Below are 20,316 nucleotides of genomic sequence, written 5' to 3' on the forward strand. Positions count from 1 at the left end.
GCACTCACCCACTACAAGGTCATTGAATTAATGCAAGATGAAAATAATGACAAAGCTAGGGACTGTTTTTAACAGTCTGTCATTTTAAATTTTAATGAAATTTGAAGAAAATGTGTTCCGAAAGCCCTAAGGCAATGTCAACACTTGAACACTTTTGAGAAACAAAAAGGGCAGATTTATGTGCCTTGCTGTTATTGTGTGTATTGCTCCAGTTGTCTCTGGCATCAGCTGTACCAGGTTTCATACCAATATCTTAAGCAGACTTTGAGTTACAGCCAAGGATAAAAGAATAGTATCCCAATGACAATTTCCACAACATTACCAGGCTAATGCAATGCCTCCAAAGAAAAGAAAAAAAATGCGTTAAAATTAAAAAGCCCAATAGCTAACCAGCAGTCCAATGGCTGTCAGGCTGACGTTCAACTCCTGTTTCTGAAGTCCAAACTTTGCGGCGACGTCAACCACATCTTCCAGGTAACAACAGGGAATTATGGGAAGAAAATCCGTGACAACCAACTGTAGACTCTGGAACGCGGTTTGTACCAGCTTTTCCCTGAATAGAAGTATAACATTTTCAAACATAGTAATTTTATCATGCTTTTTGGAATATTATAGAGAAATATCAGTGTATGAGTTGAGGATATTTTGATTCAGCATAATAAATTATTATATAATATTAATACTGTCTCATTGCTAAAGATTATCACAAATACTCTATTTAAAGATTAAAAGAAAACAATTGTTAACAACATTTAACTCCTTTTTATACAAGATCTATGTTCCTGAAAACACTGAGTCATTATGTACTATCTTAAAGGGACTCAGGTCAGACATAGACACAATAAATTTCAAGTGTAATTTGAAATTTTAAAAAAAATTGTTGTCACCATGGAAATCTATTTGGAGTACTTTTAAATCCATAAACTTTAATTTAACTACAATTTGAATGCTCTAAAGCAAATACATCTTACTCAATTAATGTTGTAAAATGTTTAAAATTTAATAAACTACTAAATTTGTCTCAAAGGGTGTACTCTTAAAATTAAGTTTATTCTTTTTTTTAGAACTTTACATAAACTCTAATCTGCTGTGGGCATTTTTTCCACTTTAAATGTACTTTTTTTAATTTACAAAATGAAAACATCTTGGGAAATCTGATAAAAAAAGATTCATTACAAATGCTGGAAAAAACTATTAATTTCTATTGAAATTCAAATTAGGGCAAAAGCGAGACTTAATACAAAAGTTTCACAAAATATTATTCAGTGTTTATTTTCAACCAAACAAGTGTCATTTTAACTAAATAAGAACTAAAGCAAGAGTTATTGCACCTTGTAACACATGTGCGTATTGTCTTATATGTGTACCAAATTTCAATTGAATATCTTGAACAGCTTGAGACATTTTGGCCAAAGTTTCAATTCTTGCATAATAATGATGCCAAAGTTAAGACAATTGCATAAATATTTTTCTTCATAAAACAGATGAGATAATAAGATTATTACACCAAAAATCAGGAAAAAAAGCCACCTGATGATTCACTATGAATACCTATTTGATTCACAGGACGATATAAACAAGAAAACTACAATGGATTCAAATGTATACCCCCCCCCCCCCCCAGTATCTGTGTTTTACAGTTAATCAAGATAGAGACAGAATTATTGGCCTTATTGCAAGTCATGCATATTTGAATTGTCACTGGCAACAAAATAATGTGTCTAGAACAAAGTTAAAGGTTCTTCATGATGTTGGTGATGAAAACACCATGGCTTTGAAAAAGGAACACCAAGGCTATGATAATATATTGTTGTTGTTTTCATCAGACCAGCTAAAATGTTTAACACTAAAAAAGCAAACAAATCCATTAAATTTACATAAAAGGAGAGGTTACACATTGGCCAATCCATACAGAAAAAAACAGTTGTACAAATTTTCAAACCATTATGCAAGCTTTCTTGTGTGCCATATAATACTGGCGTATTCTAATTTCTGCAACAGTAAACTTAACGGTATAATTTAAGTTATTATAGTTCGTGTATTGCAAATAAAACAGATTTAATCCTAGGGACTGACCAAAACAGCAGGAATAAGTCAGTACATGAGTGAGAAAATCATCAAGTATCGTGTCGGGGCCTAATGTATGAATAAACTTCATAAACATACACCAATAACCAAAACGGAGTGCATGAAGTACTTGGCTCTGATCTGGTTATTTAAAGCATTGAACGAACTAAAAAATTAATAATTTTTACCCCTGGTCATTGGTGACTGCCCCAATGACGCCCAGTATGAGTGGCCAGCCATGGTTCAAGGTGTCGCCGTTGTCATGGAGAATCTGGAACACACACTGCAGCTGTTTTTGCCGAATGTCTGGCTGTGTGATTGTTGACAGGTCTTGGAGTGGTGCTAGGATGCTGGCTTGTAGCTTCTGAAAAATATGGACATTCCACATTAGACGATATAAAACAACAAAAGGGCCAAGATGCGTCTTTATGCTCACTTGAGTAAATGTCCGTGGTTAGCAAAGGAAAATCTCTGTGCAATTATTTTTAAAAGGGACAGTGGTGTGGTGTCAAATTAATGTCTATCTGAGTCTCAGTATCCATATCTTAGATGTGAAATTAGGGCCTTCATACTAAAAATCAATGCTCACTATCGAGTTTCTGACACCAAAAAATAGAAAAACAAATTCTGCAATTGTCTGCTTTAGTCAGTTCATTAACAGGTCTTGGAGTGGGTATAACAGTTCTTGCCGAATACAGTCAATCTGTGTTAAAGACAACATTATTGAACTTCTTATTTGGTTCTAGTACAGAGCTAATGTTCCTGTAGTATATCACATAAGTATCCTTATAATGGAAAATTAAGAACATGCACAGCTGATGCTTTTTTGAAATGTCTTGCTAGGTGATTGTTGACATATTTATGAACCTGTAGCATCTGTTAAATAAGTTAATTCCATGTAAATAGACTGATCATTTTCTGATGTTTGTAAGAGAAAAAAGTGGCACACACTGCAACTGCTTCTGCCAAATGTCTATCTGGCAGGCATTGTCAACAGGTCTTGCAGAGGGGATATGCAGAGGGGATAAAATACTAGTCTGTTGCTTCTGATAAATATCATCCTTTGATGTTAACCAGCGACATTTCTGTGTCTAGTTTCTTATGCAATGTATGCAGGAATGTCTGACTGACATACTCTTAGACTGGAGATAGAATACTGGCCTTACTTCATGTCATTTGCTGTAAACCACTGCACAAATCTATCCATTTACTTTTTATGCATCACGCTGCAGCTGCTCTGTGCAACGTCTGGCTGTGTGATTATAGACAAGCATGTGTTGGCTGGGTCTGTGGAGGATAATGGGGTTTAAGCTTGTGAAACTCAATTGTTCAAGCTTCTGTCAAGGATGGAAGTGACATGCCATCCATCACATGACCAACCACTTCTTATAAATTGGAACATCAGACTGAAGACAAATGGCAATAGATTCTGTTTGATTGTCTATTATTCCCAGAGTGATGGTCATTTATTGTTATCTGCATATGTGTTTTTTTTCTGTCTAGTTTTTGAATCAAGACTACTACATTATTGAAGCCAATGTTTTCCAAAGTGCATGTGAAAAGACATCATACACATCAACCAACCTTAGATTGAACCTGCAGACCTTTTGTTGATATGATAACAACCATTTGTTGGCTCAGTGTGAGACAGTCGTATCTCCTTATATAGTTCATACGGAGTTATGTCCCTTTTACAATGAGCCCTGCATAGACCCCATTCAAGCCCACCCATTTGTGCAGTAAGGATCCATCACAAGCACATGCAAATATTGCTGTTTTCTGTATTCAGAATGTCACATTAGTTTTCATATCAGCCATTATCATTTCCTATGACATGCAATAGCTATTCAGTATTCACACAACCAGTAATCTTATGGCATTGAAAAATAAGTTCTTGTCCCATGTTAAATCAAACATCACACCAAGAGAGTCATTGTGACCCTTTATTGCTCATCTGAATACCACTGCATTACTATATCTTATATTTGCCCTAGTGAACCTGTTTTTTACCATTTTGTCATTTGCTGATGGTTGTTTAACAGAAGTGGTCAAAGAAACCCACTATTATATACGGTCATGTGCATGTAATATTATTTATTGACAAAATATTATCCCTTTAATGATTAACTGAATGAATGAATGACAACAAACAACATGTTAACAGCACAATCGGAACATCTCGGCCATCTCTTGCAAGCTTCGGGATAGACCAAAATAGGTCTAAATAGGTTTTAAGATTTACAAAAATGTGATGAGGTGGCCAGCGATTAACTGAATAATCATAACGCTTAGCATTCCCTAACGTAAACTATGTACTCAAATGATTAATTTTTATTTGTGTCTTAATAACGCTTTGAAGAAACTTGAGATAAGAATCAAATTCAAAAAAGTTTGTAACTCTTTGCCAATTTTTAATTTTTAAAAATTATTTCCAAGGTCATATCTGTTTGAAAAAGGTGGAGGTGTTCTGATAGCAGTGTTAATTTGATGAAATGAAAACTTTGAGCACATATTTTCAAGAAAAATGAGCTTCTTTATGCCTTGGTCACACATAAGATGTCACTTCATTTGATATGATTCCAACAAGTTTTTTTTGTGCAATCCTAACTTTTGGTCACATGCCTACAGGCTCCATACAATCTTTGAGAGGATGCAAAAGTAGGATATCTGGCGCTTGTACAAGGATCATCAAAGGATGTCGTAAGGAGCCCTTAAAGTGACATAACTCCCCCTGTGAAATGTTTATGAAATGTTCATGAATGATTCATGTTCTTTTTTTTAACTGTTCATGAACCAAGTGCATGAACTATTCATGAACATTAAATGGCCCATTTCACGAAAATTCATGAAAATATGAGTTAATGAACCATTCATAAACTCATGCAGCCATGAACTATTCAGGAATTTTTCATGAGCAGATTGGTTCAAGAACCATTCATGAATGGTTCATGACTTAATTATGGGTGGCCATTTAACCTTCATGAATAGTTCATGATTTCTGTTCATGGGTAGATCAAGAATATTTCATGAATGTACATGTTCATGAAATCTTCTAAAACTATTCTTGAACCAAATAACATCAATGTGACCATTTGTTCATGACAACTCAGAAACTCTCTATGAATGTTTGGAATTGTTTTGGAATACAAAAATATGAAACAGATACTGGAATTATCAAAGAAATTTATGAATACCCAACAAAAAAAATACTGTGTGTCAAATTGCTAAATGGCAACATGCCAAACTTTTTTGCATCTGGTTTGGGTTTAACCTTCCCTATACAGGAACAGTTTTTCACTTCTTTCTGAGTTAAATTGGCAAACTCAGTTTTTTTCACAGTTTCCAAAATGGCATCTGTATCAATGTCAATGCCCACAGCAACTGACATGGAGTTATTATGGCAGGGTTGATTCTATACTGCAGTGTGGGAATAAGTTCCTCCATTTCTTTTTCAAATGGTGGTTGTCTTCCTCTTTTGTTTTCTCTGAAAAATAAATGACATTGAATTTAGATGTTGATGATAATAAACAAGTTTAAAATATAATTAAAGTCTTCTTTCTTTAAATCAGGCCAATTATTTTACCTCCAAAAAAATGATGAGATATTAAGCTGTTCACATTTAAGTTTCATAGTGCAGTTGGAACAAATTTCGCAAGCATTGTTGGTACAGGGCGATTCGCCTAAGCCTTAAGGTATAAGTAAACTAATTGTAATCAACCCTCAAGTCCTTGAGTCATATGACTGCTTCAAAGTTGACAGTTGAAGGGCATTGCTCTCAGAGTAGGAGGGCTATGTTTGAGAGAAATGTGTCCTTCAGGGAAAAACAATAAATGTACGACTTGGGATACACAGCTTAGTGAAATGAATCAAATATAAATAGTATTTTTGCACTTAAATCAACAATGATGACGCCCTTTCATGACAAGAAAAAAAACGTCATAAATTTTAAAATCTCTTAAATAAGCCTTACCTGTTACTCTAGTGTTTTGAACAAGTGGTGACCGCTCAATGAGCACCTGCAGAATTTGTACAAGACATGTTGATGGGTTGGGACTCGCAAGGGTGGCAAAGTTATCAGAGGTCAGGCGTACCCGTAACGGGGAAAGTTGACATCCTCACTTTCGTCACATAGCAGTGTAACTGTATAACTTTTCTTCATTGAGTCTAAAATGGAGAATTAATTTTCTGAATATCATGAACAATTATGAGTAAGACTTGATTTCTTCACCCAATCATCCAAGAACATAAACAGAATGCAGTCACTATGATAATTTCTGAACTGTCACATATTTTCGCGACTTCTTTAAATTGTCTTTTTCCGACGAATAAAAGTATTTCACAAGGAAAAAACATTTAAAAAATGATGATGCAAAATTATCATAAGTGCTAATGAACTGTTTTGTAAGAAAAACTATTATTTTAAAGTAGAAAATGCAAACTGACGATTAACATGCTCTTTCCAGCAATTTACAGTCATTTGATCTTGTCATTGAATAACATTGTACATTAAGTATGGAGTCAAAACCCTTTTAGTTCAACACTATGTTCAAGTGATAGGTAAAAACTCACCAGTCCGCCGTCGTGGTCAAATAAACTACTCAAAAATTGAAAGGTTCATCCATTATCGTCTGCATGAATGTTCTTCCGGTGCACCGGTTCAAATTCAAAATGGCGGCTTATTGTTGTCTTTCAGCTGTGTTTACAAATTTGGTCAGTGATTAAGACAGCTAATGGACTTTTTATTGCTGTAGAGGATAGAAATCCCATCAAATAATGATCAAACAGCTATCAGCCAATGTGTTTCATTTTCACACTGTCTAATAGCGGAGAAATAAAACTACCGTTCGGCATATAGACGATTGCAAACCAAAGTAATAATAAAAACTCCAGGCATTTGTTTATTATACTGAACGTAATTCAGTATTTTAATAAACTGTGGAATTTAATTTACTTGTAAATGACTATATAATAGAATGCCAATCAATTATATATGTAGAGCATGGTTATTAAAATAGAACTTGTATGAGCAAAATATTTCTTATCAAAACCCAATGAAAATATGTCAGAACCATTTTAGATGTTTGGGTTCATGAAAAATTCTTCATTTTTTCTTCAACACCTAGTAAGAGAATTTCATGAACATTTCTTGAACCACATAATTTATGACTGATCAGGTTCCTGAAAAGTTCATAAGTTCTTGAACTTTTTTTTTTTTTTAAAACATCCTGTTCATGGACTGCTCTTCAATAGTTCATGAACCTATGTTCATGAACATTAGTTCATGAATCTTGCCAATTATATTTCATGAATCTATCAAGAACAGAATTACTGTTCATGAACCATTCATCAATTAATGAACTTCGACTCGCAGGGGTTCCTGCGGGGCGCAGTGGGGACATGGCAAGTTTCCCGGCTGGTGTCCATAGAATCCTAGGGCATCAAACGTTGACTATGTGAATCGGGTGTTTCAAATCTGCACGATGCCCGTACAAATTCCACTGGGACCCTTGCTTGCTGCTATCAACTTAAATTTCCTATGAGCTGTGCTTGAGCTCAGTGAAACATTTCTAATGTGTCTCTGACTCCTCTATGAGCTTACTTAATCTGTACATTGCTAGCAAAAATCAACCATGCCAACAAAAACTCTCTGAGATTTGCAAATTTTTGAATGAAACCCTACCTGTTTGGAACATGCAGCGTCGATGTGACCAGGGCATAACAAAAACAAGAGCTGTCACAGTATGTGACGAATGCCCCCGATTATGACATTGACCTACGAACAAGGTCAGTACATGAAAAGTTGATCTTGCCTTTACGTGTCAAATACATATGGCAAGTTATTTTAAATTGCCTCTGAACATAAAAAAATACCACCCATACTTGACAAACTACACTGTTATGTCCTTATATTCAGAATTCCCTTGTGAATAAACACTTAGTGTATCTTTCACCTTAGAGGTAGGGACATGGGTCTTGCACACGACACGTCGTCTTCGTATGCTACATGTAGCAAGTGATTTTAAAATCTGTCCATAAAAGAGAAAGTTACAGCCCGGACACGACAACCTATACTCTATGTCCTTATATGCAGCACTCCATTGTGAATAAACACTAAGTGTGACCTTGACCTTTGAGGTAGGGACATGGGTCTTGCCAGCGACACGTCGTCTTGGTATGTGGAACACATGTGGCAAGTTATTTTAAAATCTGTCCATACAAGGGAAAGTTACAGCCCGGACACGACAACCTATACTCTATGTCCTTATATGCAGCACTCCATTGTGAATAAACACTAAGTGTGACCTTGACCTTAGAGGTAGGGACATGGGTCTTGCACACGACACGTCGTCTTCGTATGCTACATGTAGCAAGTGATTTTAAAATCTGTCCATAGAAGAGAAAGTTACAGCCCGGACACGACAACCTATACTCTATGTCCTTATATGCAGCACTCCATTGTGAATAAACACTAAGTGTGACCTTGACCTTTGAGGTAGGGACATGGGTCTTGCCAGCGACACGTCCTCTTGGTATGTGGAACACATGTGGCAAGTTATTTTAAAATCTGTCCATACAAGGGAAAATTACAGCCCGGACACGACAACCTAAACTCTATGTCCTTATATGCAGCACTCCATTGTGAATAAACACTAAGTGTGACCTTGACCTTTGAGGTAGGGACACGGGTCTTGCACGCGACACGTCGTCTTGGTATGTGGAACACATGTGGCAAGTTATTTTAAAATCTGTCCATACAAGGGAAAGTTACAGCCCGGACACGACAACCTATACTCTATGTCCTTATATGCAGCACTCCATTGTGAATAAACACTAAGTGTGACCTTGACCTTTGAGGTAGGGACATGGGTCTTGCACGCGACACGTCGTCTTGGTATGTGGAACACATGTGGCAAGTTATTTTAAAATCTGTCCATACAAGAGAAAGTTACAGCCCGGACACGACAACCTATACTCTATGTCCTTATATGCAGCACTCCATTGTGAATAAACACTAAGTGTGACCTTGACCTTTGAGGTAGGGACACGGGTCTTGCACGCGACACGTCGTCTTGGTATGTGGTACACATGTGGCAAGTTATTTTAAAATCTGTCCATACAAGAGAAAGTTACAGCCCGGACACGACAACCTATACTCTATGTCCTTATATGCAGCACTCCATTGTGAATAAACACTAAGTGTGACCTTGACCTTTGAGGTAGGGACACGAGTCTTGCACGCCACACGTCGTCTTGGTATGTGGAACACATGTGGCAAGTTATTTTAAAATCTGTCCATACAAGAGAAAGTTACAGAGCCGGACGGACGGACGGACGGACGGACGGACGGACGGTGCGATTTTAATATGCCCACCTTAGGGGGCATAAAAAACACTTACGTGTTAAAAATTCAAAATTTTGAGACAACTCACCAGGGTTTCGTGCAGGGGTGGATCATACTTGTAGTCAAGGGCTGACTGCACTAGATGTGTAATGGCCTCTGCTCCCCAGTTCCTGAGGCCATGATGGGGGTGCTGGGTGACCTGAAATTATACAGAGGAAATATGTTATATATGGCATAGTAACACTATATTACAAGAACTAGATGACAAGAATGTTTTTAGGGGGGGGGGGGGCGAGAATTAAGGGAGGGGGGTGGGCAAGGGAAGACGGCATAAGATGTGTTATGGCCTCTGCTTGTCAGTTCTTCCTCAGGCTGTCAGGTAAGGGTGATGGCTAACTTTAACCCGAGTTCTTGTACGAGAACTTAAGTTCATGGGATGGGATCAAAGTGATTGGGTGAGGGCAGAATGCAACGGGTAATTTAGTAGGCCTCTGCTTCATAATTCTGCAATCCATAATGCATATGATGACTCACTTGGAAATGCATATGAGAGGACAGATAATTTAAGGAAATAAGGAGAACCCAAAAAAGATAAGGAGAATGTCCCATGTTAAATAACACCATGTAAAAAAAGTAAAAGTACTATACTACCTAATATTTCAAGCATCATGTCATTACTGGTTTCATTCTGTTCTTAAAATCTCTTGCCTTAATATTTACTAATGTTACCTTGATTAGATTATTAATGCCACTGTCCAACATGACATTATCGTTACCTATAATTTTTCCTAGAAATGGAACAACAAAATGACTAGCTTCAATGCAATATGTGACTGTGTGACATGAGACAACTGCTATCATCAAATCACTGAAGACCTTGCAGACGGATTATTACCGGACATAATGGAAGATTACTCGGATATCCCCAGTATATATCACTGTTCCATCCTGAATGTAGTAATTTAAAGATGCACTCATACTCCCAAATAAGATGTACCTCAATTGTTTTAATGTACCGTAAAGGATGATTAAATATCGAAAACAACGGTTCTAATGGAGTATACTGTGTTTACTTTGAAAGAAAGGTGCAGAAAACATGGTAGTTCTACCTTATCATATGATTGTTGATCACTGTAAATATTTTAGGACCCATCAGTCATTTGATATCTGTGCGTTTTCAGCTATTAAATACACGGTTACAATCTTGTTATCAGTAATTAATATTTTCTATAAATGCATTATCTAGAAAGTATTTAAAGGTTTATCACTCAAGATGTATGTTTGTTACATATACAAGTGTATGTATTGGTTTTAAATACGAGTGTTTCTTTGAAGGGACTGAAAATTAAAAGTTTTACCAAATCATCAACATTATACCGTATTTCAAATTCTCCACAATTGGGTTCAACATCGTATAGAAGTCACCGTTTTTTTCTAAATATGAAAAGATATGAAGTATAACAAAGTTGTAATAATTTAAAGACTCATCATAGACTGTTTAGTTTGTTGCATAAATGGGACGGTCATGTGACTGGAATCTAATTTTACCTCACGCTGTTCACTAACCTGAGTGCAGGGTGTTATGGGAATCTATGCTATGGATATAATACCCGATATAAGTGTGTTTGCTTTAGAAAAGATCTCAAAATCAAAATGATCCAGAATAAAATGAGATGTATATAAGTTTGAAAAATATAATTGTACTTAAGTTGTTTATTCAAGTAGATATGATATTAATATTTCTGAAGCATGCACAACTGTTAGTGGTATCATAACCTATCATGTGACCACGCTGTTTACTGATAATATAAGTAACAGGGTTCGTATGAGACCTGATATGGGATATACGGGGCAAAGGAAATCATATCTTCGCTCTCACCCCAATATGGTTTCCTGCGCCCTGTATATCCCATATTGGGTCACGTAATAAAGCCCGTAATGTATATATAATCACGTCGACAACCTGTTTAAATGTTTTAATAATGGCGTTGCGTCATTTATGTGGAGGCATGATAATTGCTCGTTATCTTTCGATTGTTCTCCCTATATCATTAAATCCTTTATAACCTGTCTGACAAAAAAGGTTTCTGCTATGTTTAGAGCTATGTTTTGTTTATATAATGCATTTTATTCTACAAACCACATATGGTTTAGTTGATTTCAAGTGAGTACTTAACTCTGATTAATTAGCTTTCATCAAGTAATAAAACTTAATTGTGAAACAGATTCTCAGAAAAAAAGAGGTTTATGACCATGAATAACTGGAAAAGCTCATAAAGAAATATAATAAATATTGGAAGATCTATTTATGTAGGACTACAATCGTCTGTAACTGGAAATTCTTAGTATGACCATATACTAATTCATTATGTTTGTCTGTATACAAAGTAATAGCATTAAAATAGGAACTAATATTATGAATCACAGCTTAGTATGAGTCCCTGTGGGCGAGTGGATAAAGTGCAAGTTTTTAATTATTTTCTTGACAAAATCAAGCAATGAATGTGCTTTGTTAATAAATGCTTTAAACCAATCTTAAAGCATCCCTCAAAATACGGAAACAGCTGGGAGAAAAGAGGAACCATTCTGGGATTGTCATCAATAGCAGACAGCTAGATCATGTACAAATGAGACAGACGTGAAAATTTAAGCAGACTTGTAGTTTCCAGCTGTCAAATAATTCTCCAATATTTTGGCAGCCCTGTCAAAACGTCCATGGATTTTGTGTTTTGGCAGACAAGCATGAAGCCTAGTTCACGTCCTTGCAAGCACATTAATCAACACATGTAAATGTAGATTTTTCATTAAACCAACACTTCACCTCGCATGGAGACATTCCAATGTAGTAACTGCCTAACTGGTGAAGGCGATTCTTTTTTTGAATCAGATGAAATTGTGTTGAATTGTTTTACATTCGCCCCACAAAATGTGAGGGCTTAGAACAGTGATTAGGTTACTTATTCTTTTATATGAAGTGACATTGGTCAGCCCTAAAGTTCTGTAAAACTGCTTTGAAGAAATTGTTCTGATTAATAAAGTTTTAGATGTTGTATAGTATAAAGCAACTTTGAAGGAATTGTATGACCTTGACCTTTGATTTTGCTAATGGAGGAAGAGCACTGCCAGCTGGATTCCATTGCGCGTATTCACTAAAATGCATACTTTCCTAGGAAAGACAGTGTTTCACATGGACAGCTTTGAATGAGCATGTTGTTAAGAGGGGAATGTCACCTTTGTTATGATTGCAAACACATTACTAAACAACTCATAAGTGACATTGTCTACAACCACCCAATGTGTTAACCTTCACAACTGTTTAATAGCCGCAGACATTGACAGACAAGCACGGTCACAATGCTTATGAATCACTTCTACAGATAGCTCAAAGACATGCAAGGTCTCCATTAACTTCTCCATTCTGAAAGATCCACTGTGAATTAGACATTAAATGATAAAGTAGAGCATAATAAAAACATCAGAATGATTAAGTCAACATATAACAGGAGTGCCTGGAAGCAAAACGCTAAATGTTCGTTTCTGAAAAAAGGTCATTTCAGGTCAATTCTAAAGTAAAATTGATGGGCCTTGCTAAACATATGACAACTTCTTGACCAAGTTTCATTTGAATATTTTAATGTTTTTATGTTAAGGCCAAATGTTTTGCTATATTATTTTAAACAAGCAATATTGTTGAATTAATATCTCCTACCTGATAAGGCAAAGTAGATGGAATAATAATCAAGTGTTGTTGAAAATTTTCAACCAAAACATGCAATACCTCTACAAAGTGATGGACTATTATGAAGTTAGATATGAGTTTGTTTGTAATCATTTGTAATAAAAAATGGAGTATATAGTGTAGAATTTAGATTTAACCTAGTAACCTAGTTTTTGACCCTAAATTAACAATTTCAAACTTATGAAATATTTCATCACGGTACACATTATGATTAAGTTTCATTATGATTGGACCTGAAATATTGCAAAAATATAGCCTCTAGAGTGTTCACAAGATCTTTCTAAAATTTGACCTAATGACCTAGTGTTTGACACCATGTAACCAAGTTTATTTCTTTATTTCATTGAGGCAAATATTCTAATAAAGTTTCATTAAGATTTGAGCTGACATACTGCCATTAGTATGTTCCCAAGAGTTGTTCTTAAAGTTGAACTAGTTTTTGACCACATGTGACCCACTTTTAAAATGCTGTGAGATTGCATTGACAGTAACATTCTGTTTGAATATAATCTGACCAACCATCACCAGGATATGGTTCTAGACAAAACAATTTTTTTGACCTATTGTCCTAATTTTGGATTAAGTTTGATGAATGATGGACCAAATATAATGCAACAAGTGTGCTCCAAAGATATTTCTAAGATTTCACCGTGCTACCTACTTTTTGGCCCCATGTGACCCACTTTTACAGCGAATGAGACTTGATCAAAGGAAACATTCTGACGAAGTTTGATCATAATCTAGCATATCAATACCAAGATATGGTCCCTATGATGTTGTTCAAAACAAAAAAAGACCTGACCTACTGAACTTAGTTTTTATCACATTTGACCCAGTTTTAAATTTGTCCAAGATATCATCAAGGAATTCCTTCTGATTAAATTTCATGAATATTAAACCAAATAAAGTGGTTCTAGTGTGTTTCAAATACTTTTCTAAAACATGATCCTCCTCCCGAAAACAAAACATTTAATTTGTAAGACTATTATCTACCTTTTTATTCATTCCTTATTACTCCAAACAGCTTTATTTAATAAAAAAAACACATAAAAAACCTGGTTTCATGGGAATTTAATTGTTTGGAATTTACTTACATTTTAATCAATACATAATTGTTTTTCCCTTACATTTTTTTGAACTTCCGAAATATCACTTTGTATTGATAACATATCAATCTTGAAAGAAAAAAAACAGCCTTCTTGTTTACCATAAAGCAAAAGAGCAGATTGCTTTTTACAGCCTTAGCTATATCAATTTAGCTATCACTCCCAAACGTATAAATCTCAACAACTTGTTTACTGTGGCTGCCAATATAATCTTCTAATTACTCATTCTATCTTTGTAAAAAAAATAACACACACACACAGACATAACTATAAATACCACCAATGAAGTGTACAAATGCCAGTGATATTTAACATCAGATATAACAGATTTGCCATCCATCATTCTCCAGCAAAAATACCTACAGTTACCTTCTCCTGGGTCACGTTGACTGATCATGAAGGCCTGGCGACCATCAGCGATCAGCGATAATTTCACCATTCATTCTTATTACTCAAACATACAAGGCAATTCATTCCTGCCATTCATCTCCTAGGTTCCCGCATTCCATGGATATCCATGTGCGGATAACTGATTCTGGTCACTCTTCATTAGCGTCTGATTTATACCACTCAAATTGAAAGGACTGCGGTCTGTGACCTTGAGGTTTATTGGATTCTTTGTACTTTTTATGATTATGGAAAAAGATTGTACATATCTGAATAAAGGGCAGTATGATCAGGTTTAGTTTCAACTCCAGAGAGTGTACACCTTAGGGCTTTACATAAGGATCCTCTTTTGTAATGATGAATAACTTTCATGGGTAAATAGAATAGAAATCCAAGCAAATTGATCCTATCATATAGCCAAAAACCAAAGGAAGAGCCTCACAAGCAGATGTAAATGCTTGACCATAATTTTCAGATGGTCAAGGGAGCTTTAAATATACCTTGCCTTCCAGCTGGGGTCTTTGGCTATGGGACAACTGATTTTCGTTGTAACTTAGTAGCTAAAAGAACATGTACATATAATAGCTCGGAACATTCGCAAAACAAATTCGTTCGAATATCTTAAATGGTTTTGGAATTATGTCAACTATGAGTTAAAAATGGCTTCAAAATAATTTGTATGATCAAATCATAACGCTTTTCTCAAAATTTATCAATAATTAGTTTTAATTACAAACTAAAAAATATAAGCCTCATCAAAACTGGCTGTGAAATTTGTCTTCCAAAAACAGACTCGATATAAATTCTCTATCAAGGCAATTCTATAATGAACCAACATTTCAAACAATACCCTCAATATCATTACACCTTGCAACAAAGACCAACTCAGAATAAATGGCGAGATATATTGGGAAATTTCATAATTTTATTGTGTCTCTGCCATAGTGGAGATGTTATCAAATAATGAAATGGAACCATAAACACCCCCATTTTTAAGTAAATGAACTCATTCTATACATAGTGTAACACTTCAATATTGATATCTATTGACCACATCACACTACAGGCTGACCTAGATATTTCTGTAAAAAATATGATTTATTACTCTTTTTACAATGGTGATGCAACGAAATATATATGCCACTCTCAACAAACTCAACAGAGAGTACGAGAGAAAAGAATGCAAAGTGATTATTGGTATTCGCCAGTGGGGATTCAGAATATGAAATTAGTTGTGGCATAACTAAGTGTGTGTGACTTTGGTTGTTCGCCCTCCCAATGTACATAGTTGAGGAAACGCAAAAATGTTTCAAACTGTGGTGTTCTTACAGATTTAAGATTGTTCAAGTTACGACTAAAATCCTAAACTGAAATAGAGACCTGGTGTTCTTTCTGAGAAGCCGAGACAACATGCTCCTAATTAGGTCGAGCCCATGTCTTTAATGAGTGAGAGGTATTGATACCACTAAACTATTGATAAAGCATATTAGTCTTCGAATATTCCTTTTGAATGGACTTGAAAGCATTAACTACGTACTACAAGTGACGGGTAAAACTATTAAAATATCCTTACCCATATCATACATTAATTATAATTCAAACTTGACAATAACTCCTACAATTCAGATTTCAAGCATTAAAAGGTTTGGTACACCTTGCAGAAAATAATTTAATGTATAGAAATAAACTATTCTTCGAAATAAATCCCATCTTAGTGACAGTCGGGACCTGTCATACAGAATACTTACAAATCATCCAAAATATTATTCCCTGATATATATTGAGACTAAGAAATAGATGCTTGAAAATTTGCATGTATGGTCTGGTCTTCTTTTCAAGGAAGAGATGCATGATGCAATGAGAATCAATTACCTGGAGATGCAAGACTTCATTAACACTTGATGGAAAGTTCATAGTTAATACAGTTTTGCATTTGGTCCATAATAGAGTTATCCAAAGACAATGAATATGAAGTAAGTGTTGAAAAAGAATATTTAACCTAAACATAGTATAGATAAGAGAGTATTAAGTTATTTCTTCGTAAATAAGTAACATTAGAAGCGGATCGCAGCAAAGCGACCCTGGTTTCTTATTCACGAATAAATTCTAACCGACTGAGTGTTAGCCCGTCCCAAATTGCACCAGCTTTAACATTAAGCTGTGTGCCTGTCAAAATGACCTGTAAATCAATGCAAGATATTGTGACGTTGTTTTTTTAAATCAGCGTTGACACTGAAATTGCGCCTTATATTTATATATATATATATATATATATATATATATATATATATATATATATATATATATATATATATATATATATATATATATATATAAATAAACAGTAGGCGTGGCTATATGCGCATGCGCAGTTATAGCAATTTACTTAATCCTGAAAAGTCCTCTTCAGAAAATAGATTCTTCACAAATAAGAAACGAAACATTTTAAAAACCTAGCGCCCCTGATTGGCTGACAATTTAGGGCAAACACTAAGGTTGGCAATGAAAGTGCGTCCAGGGTAAAACGCATTTTGCGAAACAATATAAAATAATGAAACAATAAATTAAACTAAAGAGAACAAGTCTTAAAGGAGAAATTTGAAAGTTGAAAAACATAGTTGCATTAACAAAACTTATTCTGATTCAACTGTTAAAATGCTTTTATATTCTATGTTATTTTTGACAAACATAAGGGTCTAGAAGTAGACATGTGAACGTTTGTAAATGTGTGTTATTTTTTTTATAAAATTAAACTGATTCATGTTAAAAAATAGTCCAAATAATGAATATACAAAAGTAAATGCATATTAAATATACTAAATTAAAATAAGTTAAAGGCAACGTCATTCTTAAACAGCAATTTATTTGGTCCCAAATTCTAAACTAATCATAAAAACAAGCAAAAAAACATTTTGGTCAATTATTCATTGATAAATTTAACAAAAGTGGAATCAAACAAATGTTGCCCGATCGTGCTCAAATCTACCATCTCTGTAGATTTTGCATAATCGAAAAAAACAAAAACAAAATTAAATGACGTCTAAACAAGTGTGCTGATGCTGAAAGTAAATGGTCTACAATAAAAATGTTCTCAAACAGTTCACTGGCCTTATGATTAAAATAAATATAACGTGAAAACGTTTTATCTGGCGACAGGCAGCTTTAACCGTGACAGTAAATAACAGAAGAACCTATAAACCGTGCGATTATTTCGCCCATTATAGTTAGGAACATCCCACTAACGAAATAAAAGTCTGAGAGAATGATTTCCATTTTGTTTACATTGTATGATTATAAGACTTTTTTTGTGTTTTAAATCAGAATATTCCAACCTTTAAAATTATTATGGTTAAAACTCTTATAACTTTTGAATTTTTAAAAATCTAAACATGCTCATGCATAGACATTTTTGATAGTTTTTATGAAATAAAGTGAAGTCGTTTTTTTTTTGAGAAATATATAATATAAAAGAAAATAAGAAAACCACACATTGATACAGCAATATCTTCGTTGGCAATTCCCCAGTAAAAATGTCAGTGGAATACCACATAATACCAGTAGAATAAAAATGCATTACAGTGGTAAACATAATAACACTGGTATTCCACTGGTAACCAAAAATCAGTAGTGGTATGCCACTGGACAAATTTATTTCAGTTGTATACCACTGGATTTCCAGTGGACTGGATTAAGAAAATTAAATAATAAATTAAATTTAATCAGGTTAAGTGCTAAATGTATAATAAGATATTACGGTTAGTTTGGATTCTGGTTATATGATTAATACATGCTATGCTGTGGGTCGATGGCGTACACAGTAGGCCTCCTCGCTGGCCCTCTTGAAGCTTGTGGAAATAAGCATTTTAAGTTCCAAGATTGCATTTAAACATATCTTTTCTAGTTATTAATGCACCAGTCAGACACCATGCAGGGATTGAGAGGGGAATGTGGCGTGTTTGTACCTTTCTTGTTCATATACAGATGATCAGTGATTTGCGGCTCAAGACATATATTTTTAACAATGTGTTGAAAAACAAAAGAAGAATTTTTCATGAACCCAAACAACTAGTTCTAAAATATTTTTTGAATTGGTAAAGAAATAATTTTTTCATACAGCTTCTGTATTAGTGGCCATGCTGTACATATAAAATTGATAAGCATTCCTAGTCGTAAATATGATTTTGAAAATTCACAACTGACTTACGTTTTGTTTAAGCAAATGTCTGGAGTCTTTCTTTGGTTTGCGATGTCAATGTGCCAAACAGTAGTTGTTAATCTCCACTATTAGACAGCGTGAAAATGTAACACATTGGCTGATAGCTGGTAAGATCATTAATAGATGTGATTTCTATCTTCTAGAGCAATTTAAAGTCCGTTAGTTGCCTTCATCACTGACAAAATTTGCAAACACAGCTGAATGACAACAATAAGCCGCCATTTTGAATTGAACCGGAAGTACATTTCTGCAGACGACAATGGATGAAGCTCTCAATTTTTGTGTACGTTATTTGACCACGATGGCAATATGGTGAGTTTTAACCTATCACTTGTGAATTATTGTTAAACTAAATTGGGTTTGACTCCTTATTAAATGTACAACATTATTCAATGACAATATCAAGTGACTGTAATTTCTTGAAAGAGCATGTCAATCGTCAGTTTCAATTTTCTTATTATAAATTATTATTTTTTTCTTACAAAAAATCATTAGCACTTATTGTAATATCGCTTCATCACTTTGAAATGGATTTACTTGTGAAGTACTTTCATTTGATCGGAAAAGAGACAATTTAAAGAAGTCGCGAAAATATGTGACAGTTTATAATTTATAATATGTGACTGCATTCATTTAATGTTCTTGGGTGAAAAATGTCTTACTCGTAACTGTTTATGATATTCACTAAGATAATTGTCAATTTTAGACTCAATGGAGACAAATAATACAGAACCAGTTATGCAGTTACTCAGCTATGTGACGAAAGTGAGGATATCATCTTTCCCCGTTACCGGTACGCCTGACCCCTGATCACTTTGCCACCCTCAGAGCCCTTATCCACCAACATGTCCTGTACAATTTCTGCAGGTGCTGACTTGTTCATGGCACTAGAGTTACTGGTAAGTGTTTAAGTTAAGATAATTTAAAATCTATGAACTTTTTTCTTATCATGAAAGCGTAATAGTGGATTTCAATAAAACCAAATATATATTTGACAGAAGTAAGTGTAGCTGTTAATACAAAAACATAGATTTCAATGTGAAATTTCAATGTGAACAGCTTAAAATCTCATCAATTATATAAGCTTCTGGAGTTAAAATAATTTTAATTGGCCTTATTTAAAGAATGAAGACTTTAATTATGTATTTTAACTTGCTTCTTATCATAAAAATCTAAATTCAATGTCATATATTTTTTAGGGAAAACAGACTTTAAATAGAAGAAGACAACTGTCATTTGAGATAGAAAAGGAGGACGATGGGCGATAAATATTACTGCAATGCAGTATGGAATCAAATTATCTACCAACTCCATGTTAGTTGCTGTGGGCATCAACATTGATACAGATGCAATTTTGGAAAGTGTTCAAACATATGAGTTACACTATCTTAACTAAAGAATGCCAGATATTGTTACTTCATTTAAATCAGCGTTGTCACTAAAATTGCGCCAATCTACT

The 20,316-nt window shown here is 34.6% G+C and overlaps 1 protein-coding gene across 4 annotated transcripts in view; it reads right to left on the reverse strand.

Annotated features, from left to right (window-relative positions):
- The window catches only part of LOC128216855 (protein MON2 homolog), a 299,982-nt gene that overhangs the window by 35,459 nt on the left and 244,207 nt on the right, over positions 1-20,316 (reverse strand). For all 4 annotated transcript variants that reach the window (XR_008258148.1, XM_052923541.1, XM_052923539.1 and 1 more), the window contains 3 exons: positions 9,498-9,608; positions 2,256-2,431; positions 391-553 (listed from right to left, as the gene is read on the reverse strand). Coding sequence is in view for 3 of the 4 variants with exons in the window: in XM_052923541.1 (XP_052779501.1) it covers positions 391-553; positions 2,256-2,431; positions 9,498-9,608 (450 nt within the window). In the remaining variant the exon portion in view is untranslated. The remainder of the gene's footprint in view (positions 1-390; positions 554-2,255; positions 2,432-9,497; positions 9,609-20,316) is intronic.

This window comes from Mya arenaria, chromosome 14 (genome assembly GCF_026914265.1).
Source record: "Mya arenaria isolate MELC-2E11 chromosome 14, ASM2691426v1".
Taxonomy (NCBI): domain Eukaryota; kingdom Metazoa; phylum Mollusca; class Bivalvia; order Myida; family Myidae; genus Mya; species Mya arenaria.